Source organism: Pipistrellus kuhlii, unplaced genomic scaffold, assembly GCF_014108245.1.
Source record: "Pipistrellus kuhlii isolate mPipKuh1 unplaced genomic scaffold, mPipKuh1.p scaffold_m20_p_14, whole genome shotgun sequence".
In the NCBI taxonomy this organism is placed as follows: Eukaryota; Metazoa; Chordata; class Mammalia; order Chiroptera; family Vespertilionidae; genus Pipistrellus; species Pipistrellus kuhlii.
In genome coordinates, this window is record NW_023425449.1 from 23,664,816 (window position 1) to 23,677,417 (window position 12,602).

At 35.6% G+C, this 12,602-nt stretch overlaps 1 protein-coding gene across 8 annotated transcripts in view; it reads right to left on the reverse strand.

Annotated features, from left to right (window-relative positions):
- ATP6V1H (ATPase H+ transporting V1 subunit H) overlaps positions 1-12,602 on the reverse strand; it is a 60,373-nt gene that overhangs the window by 38,733 nt on the left and 9,038 nt on the right. For 5 of the 8 annotated variants that reach the window (XM_045581409.1, XM_045581407.1, XM_045581406.1 and 2 more), the window contains exons 3-7: positions 12,029-12,131; positions 11,579-11,668; positions 7,784-7,897; positions 6,762-6,866; positions 3,257-3,310 (exon numbers count right to left, since the gene is read on the reverse strand). In XM_045581409.1, coding sequence (XP_045437365.1) covers positions 3,257-3,310; positions 6,762-6,866; positions 7,784-7,897; positions 11,579-11,668; positions 12,029-12,131 — 466 coding nt within the window. The remainder of the gene's footprint in view (positions 1-3,256; positions 3,311-6,761; positions 6,867-7,783; positions 7,898-11,578; positions 11,669-12,028; positions 12,132-12,602) is intronic. The other 3 variants (XM_045581405.1, XM_045581404.1, XM_045581408.1) reach the window with 3 other exon arrangements.

Sequence of the window (12,602 nt, forward strand, 5' to 3'; positions counted from 1 at the left end):
TTCAGTGACTATGTACCAAAGGAAAACTAATGTTACAAAAATGTTTCAACACTCATCTCCATAATGCTGGGATTTAAGTACAAACTTTATAAGGAGTAAAGATAATATTTACCTAGATTTTAGAATTGTAGGCACTTGAAAAAATAAGTCTACCCTGCAGTAAAAGACATCTGTCCCACAGAGAATGAAAATGCACAGTATAGTGGTATCAGTGAAACTCAAAATAGAACTTTTAAAACACTTAATTGACTAAAATAAGTTCCAGAAGCCAGTTTTACATGAAATGGAGGACTGCTAATTAACAGTCCCTAACATATTCAGTGTTTCATAACTAGTAAAGGAATCTCTTTTTGTAAAACTAAAAAGTGAATATGCACACATGTTTGTGTGATCTTTACTTCTATCATTCACCTTAAAAAATAATAGGACAATATCAAGTGTCAGTAAGAAATGGAACAACTGGAATGCTTACACTTTTTTCATGAATAAGTAAATTTGTTTTATATATTGATTGGCAATATCTACTAAATTTACAAATAACCCAGCAATTCCATTCTTAGAATTAAGTGTTCCAGACTATTTACAATATGTGTATATACAAAATATTCATAGCAAAATTATTCAGAATAGTCAAAATCTAGAAATAACCCAAATATCCATCAATAGTGAATGGATATTTATATAGCAATAAAATAGTATATTTTATGAATATATAGTATATTCGTTCATTTAACAGATTACTATGTACCAATAAAAAGAATGAATTGCTACTAAATGCAATATGAATCAATCTCATTGACACAATCCTGGACAAGAGAACTCAAACACATAAGACTTCATACTGCATATAATTCCACTTACATGAAATTCAAGATCAGGCAAAACAAACAAATAAAAAAATCCCCAGATTCAAAGTCTCCAAATTTCCGAAAGAGTACAGTATTCCTTTTAAGGAAATTCCACTTATGTAATAAAAATGTTTATAATAATCTACTCATAACTTATGATGCTTCCATGACAATTTTAAAAGTTAAGACTATTTAAAGTCATATTTATTTCTCATTTTGCAGTGTAAACATTTTTTAATTTGTTCTATACTGACATCAAGTGGCGATATCATGTAATGCAGTTTACCAAGCTGCTTGTCTATGCTCTCTGAAAACTAAAGGGATTTTAAGAGATAATGTCTATGTTTTCACAAATCTGAATAGGCTATGAGACGAGAATGCCTAAAGATCCAACTCCAGTTCAGTCACCTCAAAAGTAATTCTCTCAGTAAGCAATTCATTTCTTTGAGGTTTTTGCCACTCATTAGCTGAATGATCTTAGGCAAGCTGGTATGCCTTTCTGCACAGCCTCACTATTAATATCCATAAAACATGGCTTATACTAAGACATCAAACAAGGAGTGTAAATATTCAAGAAGATGTAAATGTAAAATAATTAAAACAATGTCAGTAAAAGGTCAGTAAATATTGGCTACCAATTCAGATTTCCCTATTAAAAGCATAAAATGCTAATTAGACCAGACCACCTCTGGACAAAGCCAGGACTGCAAGGGAAGCCTGGGTCCTGGGTGCCAGAGGGAAGCCAGTGTCAGCAGCCAGGAAAAGGAAGGCCTACCCTGGCACAAATTTTGTGCATCAGGCCTCTAGTTAAAGTATAAATATCAAAGGAAGGCTAACACACTACTCTGAACTTATTAAAGTTGATAGCCATTTGAAACAGTAAAAACCTTCAGTAAAAGACAAAGAGTATGTTCAGGTTTGAAAGGTACTAAAGGGAAGAAAGTGGGAAATCAAATGCCATCGTTTCCTTACTCACAATTACCCCTGGTGCTAATTCCATTTGGGATGTACATGCATGAGTCCACTAGATAAATCATTTTGACTAATGCACAGTCAATTCAACTAATCAGTTTTGTCTTTCCAATAATAGGATAAGAAAAAGCAAAATCAGAATTTCATGTCACCAGAACTTGCATTTCATCATCTAAGCTTTAATAACTTACAAACACTTTAACAACCACTCAAATTAGTTTATAGGGCATGATTCTAAAAAACTACCAATAAGTCTAATGCATGAGTTAAAAATATTTTTTCAAATTAAAACTGGTAGAAATTCAAGTTGGTAAAATAAAGATTCCCAATTTAAACATCTACTTAGGGCTGAATTCCCACCTCCCTGGCCCCAGATTGCTCATCTAGTTCTACACCTTGTTCTTATTTCATTTCAGAAGGCTAATGGCCACTTCCGGCCTAACACTCTATTTGATAAAACCTCCAGCCCATGCCCCAAGAGAAGCCTCATCTCTGGCTTTCAAAGTGGGTTCTGCTGCCATCTATAATCTCAGAGAATACATACAGGTATGTTCCACCCAAATATGGAAGTATCAGTAATTAATATGAACATTCAATGGCTTCTACAGAGCTTCATTTAAGTCTCTTATAGGCAGGCTGTAGACACTCTCCTCTAAAGATGCTTTCCAGGTTTCCAGAGATGTTTCCAACAAATAAAGCTAGATGCACTTCACCTTCATTTCTAACTTTTGTCTCCTTATCTTCCTCTCAACTGGTTCCAATCATTTCAGCCCTATGATCCAAACTTATTGCCAGTTCTGGTGCTATTCTGAGTACAATAAAGTTAAACCAATCCCAAAAGGGGACAACAGCTATAACCAAAAAGGAACTTGAGAGACATGATTAGTTTTAATGTTTAAGTTTTGGGTCTACAAAAACATAGGGAGATAGTGGTCCAACAAAGGGGTAAAAGAGGTTTTCCCCATCATGTAGCCCCATATAAAGCTTTGAGCAACACAGTGCAAGCAGTGAGTTTTAGTACATAAGGTTATTGAACTGTTTTCAACTGCTCGATGCAACGTTCATGCACCTATTAGAAAGATACTCGTTTATTCGACAACTGAAGCTTGAAGAGAGTAAAGTGATGAGTATTTGCTCCAGCTGCATATCTGAATTCACGCTTGCTTCGATTCTCGGGTTGGGCATAAAATGGCCCAAGAAGAGCAGCAGGAAAGCACAAGTCTCATGTGTATCCACAGAACAGTGCTCACCAGAGACCATTAATTGTTTAGATACAGTGTTTACAATACCATTAACCTAACTGGAGGTGACATCAAACCCATGAGTTTCCATCTGGGGCACTGGTAGACATCTTCAAAGTTGTAAATGTTTATGACTCAAAATAGCTTATCTTCAGGGCATTAGGAGGCTAGTGAATTAAGAAGGAATGTACTTACATCACTTGAAGAGACTGTTCCTGTTTCAACAGCAACACCGCTACCACGCAGTTTCTATTACAAAATAAATAACTTATTACTTAGTTTTGTTTTTAATTTTATCCTAATTTATCAGTGTATGAAAGGGAGCTAAGCAAATTTTATAATTTTTTTCCTAACCCTACTTAATGGAGTATCATCAACTAATAAAAAAAAATGGGGATGGTATGATATATTCTAAATGTCTTAATACTCATCCATATAATATCTTAGTCAATATATTATAAAAAATGGAGCAAAAGTAAGCTGAATACTAAGCTCCAGCTAAATTTCATGAGTGAAGCACAAATTCCCAAGTCTCGGGATTTACTTACTAAATTGTTTCTCCAATAAGACAACTATCTTAAGCTGAGCTATCCACCCTATATTTTGTGCCAAGTTTTTGAAATAGGTGCCTGATGATGGGAAGATACTACATAGAACTTAAAATTTGGTCATCACAATAATGCTGACAAGTTACAATGAAAATCAAAATCTTACATGTTATATAGAAATGACCAAAGAAATTTTAAGATAGAAAGTTAAAGGCTGAATATGCAAAAGAAAAGTGATAATAAATTTCTAAAAGGAAATGTTATTATGTTTTATGCAATAACTATTATCTATTAAGTGTCATACCCCCATAATCAAGTACAATACTCCTAAATGTTGCTATAAATCGAAGAGTAAAATATCCAAACTTACAACTAACCTGGACTTTTGAAAATCTATTTCTATTAGAATCATAAAATGTGGTCCCTTTTTGACAGAGAAAGCACATTTAAGAAAAAGAGACCTTCCAGATATGTTACCAAATGACATTTAAGCAAAGTAGAAAATAAAATCCCATATAATCCTATGTTTCTTTCTTTTAACAAGAAGTCTATAATTTAAATCTGATAAATCTCTATGGAAGAGGTGGCTGCCCACAGTAACAGAGAGAGTGCCATTCAGGGCCTAGCAGAAGCAGTGACCAGATTCTGCGAAGCAAAGCCAGATTGGGCCTGGGAAACCTGAAGAGTCATTCTGTAAGCAAAAGGACTTGCAAAGCAGAAATGCCATACCGTAAACAAAGCCAAAGGCTCAGTGATAAGAAGAGTACTCTAGAAAGATACAGTAAAGGTCTTTAATAGCACTTATCTAATACCAGTTCTAATGAAAACAGTTCTAGACATTGAAATATTTGCTCCCACTAGTGATAACAGACATGTTTCCCCTGTGCCTTGGCTGGGTGGCTCAGTTAGTTGTAGCATCATCCCAATATGCCAACCTTACAGGTTTGATCCCTAGTCAAGGCACATACATGAGTCCACCTAGTCAACCAATGAGTCAAATCAATGTTTCTCTCTCCCTCTCTCTTTCTCTCTCTGTTTTTCTGTTTTTGTTTTTCTCTCTCTCTTTTTCTCTTTCTCTCCCCACACACACCACCCCCCCCCCCTTTCTCTTTCTCAAATCAATATGCATTCCCCATGAACACAGACAATAGTTTGTTTGGTGAAGACCAAGGGAGAGGGAGACAGGGGTGGGTGGAGTTGGGCAAAGGGTGGGGGAGTGGGGGATACCTGCAATTGTGTCAACATTGAAATTTTTTAATTTATTGTAAAAAAAAGAAAAATAATTAAAACTAGGGGGGAAAAAAACATTTAAAGAAAGAAGGAAATATTTCCCCCAGTTGCTCAATAAGATTACAAACATAGTTAATCATTCCAAAAGTGACTAATCATCTGAGACACAATATAAATGTTATTCCTATGAAGAAAAGTCTAAGATGAAACAACTCAAAATGTTAGTGGCAAACTACACATTTTTTCCTGCCAATTTTGATTTTATGAATTCAGCTACAATAGAGCCCCATTACCACTATACCATAAAGCTAACACTAAAGCAGGATGTAAAGAAAAAGTAAATTCAAATAAAAATAAAAAAAATAAAAAGGATGTACCTACTTAACTAAGCATTCTGATCCCAAATGAAATACATTGGGGGGAAAAACTGTAAAATATTTTCATGTTCTAAATATCTTGATTTTTAAGTACCTCACAAACTCACTAAAATCTATAAATTTGTGGCTCTTGTAAAAATACTTTTAAAACTAAGTCAAAAATGTTAATATTTATGCTACTGACAAAAAAAAATTATTCAAAACACTCCAAAATATCCCTATCTAAATAGAAAGCAATTTGGCTCCCCAAAAAAAGCAAGCAATTAGTAAAAAAAATCAATCTAAGCCAAATGTCCTGGTGTCTCCTTTATGCTTCAAATTAAAATCTATTAAAATAACAGTCGCTGAAATCTAAAGGCCAACTTTCCAAAAATGTATTTCAAATAGACATTTCTTTGAAATCGAACACTTATAACACCACAATAGCAACCAATATTACTTCTCCTGGCCTGTTCCTTCATGTATAATAAAACCATCCCAACACCCAAATCTCATTCTCTTCTACCTTTTCTTCCCCAGAATACTCCTCCCCTCCCCCTTCATTTCACTCCTTTTCTGATGGCCATTCCCACCAAGTCTCGCCCTTGCCACCTAATACTGGAAGCCTAAAAGAAACACTGAGCCATCCTAAGTATCTTATATTTTGCCCTATTCTAGGGAACTATGGAGACAAAAACAGAAAACTTGTAGTTTTCCAGCCATTAAACTAGCAAGCTGTTTCCTCCAGGGGGAAGTAGAGCTAGAGAGGTCTGAAAGCAACAAGACAGCCAATAAGCAGCCTTCATATTTGACCTTAGACCTAAATGTCCAATCCCACAAGGATACAAGTGAAATCCTGAGGACTCACTGTGAGGCGGTATCTCACAGCTGGGCCAGCAGCTCCATGTTTACCCGGGAGCGCCTAGAAACCTGGTATGGACTCTTGGCCAGGACTAGAATGAGAAGATTGACTAATGATGTATTAATTTAATCTGCTGTTCACAGATTGAAACTCCCTGGTGGCACACAAAGCCAATTTGTTTATTGGTGTAACTAGTTAAGACAGTCAGCCTAATTAGTGACTAAAAGGGCACTGAAGATCCCATTAGAAATATCTGGAGACCAAACGCAGATTTCTCCCACAAATGGTACCATGGTCCAGCTAAGACAGATGTGCGTGCTGCCCCAGGAAGTCTCTCAGCCAAAAGTTTGCCTGCACTCTCCCCACGATGCAGCTTCTTTTCCCGTCACATAAGCCTGACAGGAGTTGTGTGAATCCTCTCAATCCTCCGACCTGTGTGATCCTGGCAGTCTCCTAGAAGAAGGTACTTCCATCTAGAATGGAAAATCCCAAGCGGCAGAAAGGACAGAAAGGGTTGAGCTGAAGCCAGTCAAAAAAAGAAAAAGTGAAGCAGAGTACCATACCCAAGAGTAATTTGGCTTATTCATCGAGTTCAATATGGCATTATTTTAATACATTTGTCATTTCCCATAATTACCATAAATAGCTCGAGAGAGCATGGATGTTACATTCCTTGCAAAGATACTAAAAGAAATGTCTTTTACCTGTGAACTCAGCTGAGTTTTTATCCAATTAAAATAGTAATTTAAGTCACTGCCTTCCATCAATTCTTTTCCCCAAGCTGCTAACTTGGCAATAATTCTTGCTGCCTAAAAAACAAGAAATACAGTTGAATAGTACATTGATTATAAAAATCACATCATATACCTTAAAAACTAAGATTCGTAACCATTTTTGCTGCATTTTTTTAACACTCAACTCCTCCAAAAATAGTTTACACCTAATTTTTTAAATATGTTTTTAAATATAGTTAAAATGTATTTTCAAATATTTCCAATAATATGAACCAAAATTAGTTGTTAAATTAAGAATTTCATGATATTCTTTATATTAGTCTGAGTTTCAAAGGTAAGACTGAGATTCATTATAAGACAAGTAAAAATCCAAAGAACACAGAAATCATTCTAGCAGCAGATTTTCACCAAATCACCTGCCAGTGTCCTGAGCAATCTAGAACAAACTGCCAACCAGTACCTTACTCATTCAAAGCCACTTGTGAGTTCTCATACTTAAAAATCTTTATCTCGGTATAAAAATATCCTGGTATTAAACAGCCATCTCTCTTGATATATAAAAATATACCATGTTCTCCTCATTTAAACATTTCTCAATTTTCTTCAAGTTATAAAATTAATAATGAATTTTTTATTGAATAAGTATTATATGAAATTAAAATTAAACACAATAGCTGCTTCAAAGCAAAATTTAGTTTCTAAAGTAATTCAGTTAATCCTGTCATAGGTGTCCAGAGACGTTTTCACATGTGAATGACAAGGCTCTTATTCCAATGACTCATCATTATACTCTACAAAACTTTAACTGTATCAAAGCAAGCCTATCTCTTTTACTTCTCCCTTATCCCCACATTACTGAACACCAGTAAGAAAACACTGCTTTGCAAACTTATCACAGCAATTATGCCTCTGGGAATTGGGAGGTTATCAAGTCATAAACGGCCCAGGTGTATTTCTTCCCTAAACCAGAAATTTGATCAATTCAGATTTACCATATGAACAGTAAAGAGATCCTGGCGATTCAACATTGGCAGAAAGTAGGACCAGGCAGTTGTCTTGCTTCGTTTAGCATAGTCAAAAAAAATGCTAACACGCTGATGATTTTCCTAAAAAAGAAGAGGAATAATGTCACTAATCAGAATGTATTTTCCTAAAGAATGTAGCAATCATGCCTTACTATTCAACCTTTCATTTTATGTCCCCATCAATTCGTTTGCTTTCTTTTACCAATGTGTATGAGATTTGCCTCCCTGTTGTTGTTATTATGGGGAGGGGGGAATATAGCTGGGGGGGGGGGGGGGGGGCCAGGGATATTTAAAAGATAAAATCACGTTGCCCTAACCATTTTGGCTCAGTAGATAAAAGCGTTGGCCTGTGGACTCCAGAGTCCCAGATTCAATTCCAGTCAAGGGCATGTACCTTGGTTGCTGGCACATCCCCAGTAGGAAGTGTGCAGGAAGCAGCTGATCGATGTTTCTCTCACATTGATGTTTCCAACTCTCTATCCCTCTCCCTTCCTGTCTGTAAAAAATTAATAAATATATTTTAAAAAATAAAATAAAATAAAAATAAATAAAATCACCTTTATTATGATTAGTTTAATTCAAGTGAGTCATGATAGCAGACCCCAGCTGCAAAGTGTAGCATTCTAAGTTACTTTCTTCTCAGCCTGCACTGCTGATTTGACTTCCCCACTGTTATCTACACCCCTCTATGCTGCTTCCACACAAACGAAATAGAAAGAGGGCAGAAAGATCACAAGTTAGCTGTAGATGGAAGGATCGGCAGGACAAATCTCATGCTATGTACAAGCAAGCAAGGGAAATGGAGTATTAGAGAAATCTCAAATGTGCAAAATTACTCTTAGAATATCATGATGGAAAAATAAGGGCACATAAAGAGAGCCAAAAAAAAACAACAGTATTTCATACTAGCAAGTGGATTTAGAAATTGAGAAACAATTACTTTTTAGTTCAAATCATGCAAATTCTACCTCTCCCCTAAATTTTCTCTGCATATTATTGGCTGAAATGCTTTCTGGTTCCCTGAGTGTGATTTCTAAGGAGAAATATTTGGTAAAAGCACAAATAACCACACAAACAATAATTTTAATTTTTCAGATCAATATTTAATTATTTTTAAATACCCTGATTTTAATTTTGGTCTGTGCTAACAGTTACCCCAATTAAGGGAAAGACTATACCATTCCTTAAATAATAAACACTATAATCTAGAGCAGTGTTTCCCAAACTTTTGACATATGTGTACCCCCTCTATAATTTTCGTAACGCTGACTACCCCTCGTACTCATGAGAACGTAGAATTAGGCGCAGCTAAGCACGGTGCAGTGCATATCCCCACCAAACTCCAGTGCAACACGTACCCCCACCAAACTCTTCCCGTATCCCTGGGGGTACACGTACCACACTTTGGGAAACACTGATCTAGAGTAACAATAAAAATGGTTATGCTAATGACAAAATTCAGGTTATCATTAACTCCATTGATAGATAATTTCCAAAGTTAAAATTTTAATTGTGCATGTAAATGAACAAGGTACCTTACATACATAAAGAGAAAATATTTTACACATTTTAAATAACTTTAAAACCCATCTTCCTCTACCAGTCTTTTGTGGTCTCAATTCCTGATTCAAAAATATACTGACAGCCCCGCCAGTCTGGCTCAGTGGTTGAGTGTTGACCTATGAACCAGGAAGTCACAGTTCCATTCCGGGTCACAGCACATGCCTGGGTTATGGGCTTTATCCACAGTCAGGGATGTGCAATAATTCTCTCTCATCACTGATGTTTCTATCCCTCATTCCTTCTCCCTTCCTCTCTCTAAAATCAATAACAACATTTTAAAAAAATAAAAATTAAATTAAATTAAATTAAAAACCACAATGTTTTTCCAGCCATCACTGTCCCAGGAGCCCTAGTTATAAACCTTTAAGAAAATATGGATAACGCCCTTCTTCTAAAAGTACACATTTTTGTATTAAAAAAAAAAAAAAAGAATATAAGACAATACACATGTACCTATCTATTTTTGCAAAAAAAGAAAAACAGGAAAAATAAACTAGAAATCTAGGATATTGGTTACCCACAAGAGATGGGGGGAATGGGGTACAAGGGACAGGATAGGGGCTGGTGACATTTCTGAGTATACTTTTCTGTATATAGTTTTAACTTCTGGAAGCATATTAATGTTTTACATAATCAAAAATAGTAAAATAAAATAAACAAGGATGAGAGAAAAAAACTAGAGCAGAATAAAAATAAATGAACCAAATGTATTTAAAGAAAAATAATTTAACCACTCTGAACAAAACTTGAGCACAATTCTCTGACCTACATAACCACAGTTTAAAGATAAAATACTGCAAACAAACACCAATCTCTAGGAAAAGGTTTTGCTTTCCACAGCTATATAAGTAAAAAGAATTACTTTCTTTATATAACATGGTAAAATAAATGAGTTAATAGATGAAGGATAAGAGGATCTCACAATCTCACTGCCAGAAGAGATTACAAGTATGGAAAAAGGAGGCAAGAATGAAGTCTGTAATATTGAGATAAAATTAAATTGGACAGAGTGTGAACTCATAGCTTTTAATTTATAGATACGTGGATAAACATAAAAATTGAGAATATTTTTGTGTGTGCCTTTGTGTATGTGGGTTTTTTTGTTTTGTTTGTGTGTGTGTGTGTGTGTGTGTGTGTGTGTGTGTGTGACATAAATAAAACCAAGGTCTGCATACAAACTCACAGCTTCCTCCTTCTTGGTGTAGTCCCATATAACAACCTGGATAGCCAAGGCAGACCACAACATTCCCAATTTTTCTTCACTTTAGTTTTTAAAGGAAAAAAATGCTCAGAGGACCAAGGTCATTCTCATATAGGCCTGCTTCACCCAAGGTTGGATATCAATCCTCACTCACATTATCAAATCACTTCATTCCCATAGATGACATGATGGCCCATAGGTAGACAGCTCCATTCTTCCTAACCTTGGTATTTTCAACCTGTTAGTATAGTGCTTGGCATATATAATAGTAGGCCATTAATATATGTTTTTCCTTGTAAACTGGCAGAATGGCCCCTAAGCAGCCAGACTAACACTTTTCTTAAAGTCTCATAAGACATGACGACAAGCATTGGATTTTACAGCTAGACAGCCTGTTTCAAAAATAACTACTCTGCATGCCAATAATCTAAACCTAGATTATACTCTGGTGTAAAATACAAAATTGTGAATAAAGGAGGCTCTTCTGTGTTCAGGGACAATAGGCAGTAAGTAGGGACTTTATACAGCTGGAAAAGTCTCAGACGATTAGCACGCTTCTGAGGGCAAAAACCTTGCCTACATTCAGCACTGAAGACCCAGGGCCTCCACTGGCCTGGAACACAGGGACATAGAGATCTGCTGAATGACTGAAAGAGAAGGACCCCTATCATCTGTAATTATTCAGGCATCCAAAAAGCCTCAAGTGACTCACCAAACATTACTGGTGCTCACAGAGAACTCTGAGGTGTTACGGGAGGAAAAATGCCTATGGATTACTTCCTGTACTGAAAAACAACAAAAATAGCCTGTATTTTGCATCTTTCCCATCTTTATCACTATTAGCAAGTTATTGATACAACGCTAATATAATGAAGAAAAATGTATTATTATATTCTATGAGAACCAGTGTTGTAAGTGAAAGATTACAAGAATGTTATCACTGTGCGGTACACAAAAAGATGAAGTCACCTAATGTATTAAGTAAAGAATATACCTACCTGCAACATATCATCGATCATAGTTAATATGTACTGAACTGTCTGTTCTTTGGAGATGTGAGTCATCAGGTTTATAAATGTTTTAGCACACTAAAAAAAAACAAAATCAACGTTAATTATTGTCTTCCAACTACAAACACAGTAGGGGGCGTGCAAGAGGCAGCTGATCAATGACTCATCGATGTTTCTAACTCTCTATCCCTCTCCTTTCCTCTCTGTAAAAAAATCAATAAAATATATTTTTTTAAAAAGAATAAATATACAAAATATAACACTTTTTCCAAATTAACAAAGAAAACTGGGAATTACTCAAAAACTTTCCAATAAAAAAATGATCTGTAGTTAAATTATGTGTACCTTCAATGGAATATCATGTACTCATTAAAAAACATTTCTAGAATATTTAATGACATGGGGAACTTTTCATGATATAACGTTTACATCAATCACCTGACTGCCTTCATTTTGAAGCATTTCTTGCTTCTCTTCAGGAGTTCTTTTCATTTCAAACCTTTGAATGAATTCACAATCTTCAGCAGAAATCATCTGTCCCCTGGAAAGTAAGAACAAGTTGCTTTTGTTCAGTAAGAGTTGAATAGCCACTATGAGGAATTTCAGACTTTCTCCTCTCTCCTTAGTAGTAGGCATGAGGGTTGACACACGGGCCCTGCTATCAAAGAGACCTGGGTTCAAAGCCCAGCTCCACCACTTACTGATCATGTGACCTCTCTGAGAGTGAGTTAATTTACCTGCAAAATGGTAACAATAATCACATGGCTTTTAAGAGGTTGAACTACAGAAAAAAATTGCACAATTCACATGGGGTGGTTAGTACAATGCCTGATCCATAGTAATAACTTAATAACATGCCACCTCTTAGCACTACTCAAAGCCTCACCTTTAGTCCCTTCCCAAGTCAAACAATTTACTTGGCCCTCTTATTTATCAAGACTAAAGATACTTTATATACACTTCCACTAAAATTTTCTCCAGCATACTCTTTTCCTCCAGACTCGGGAAAATG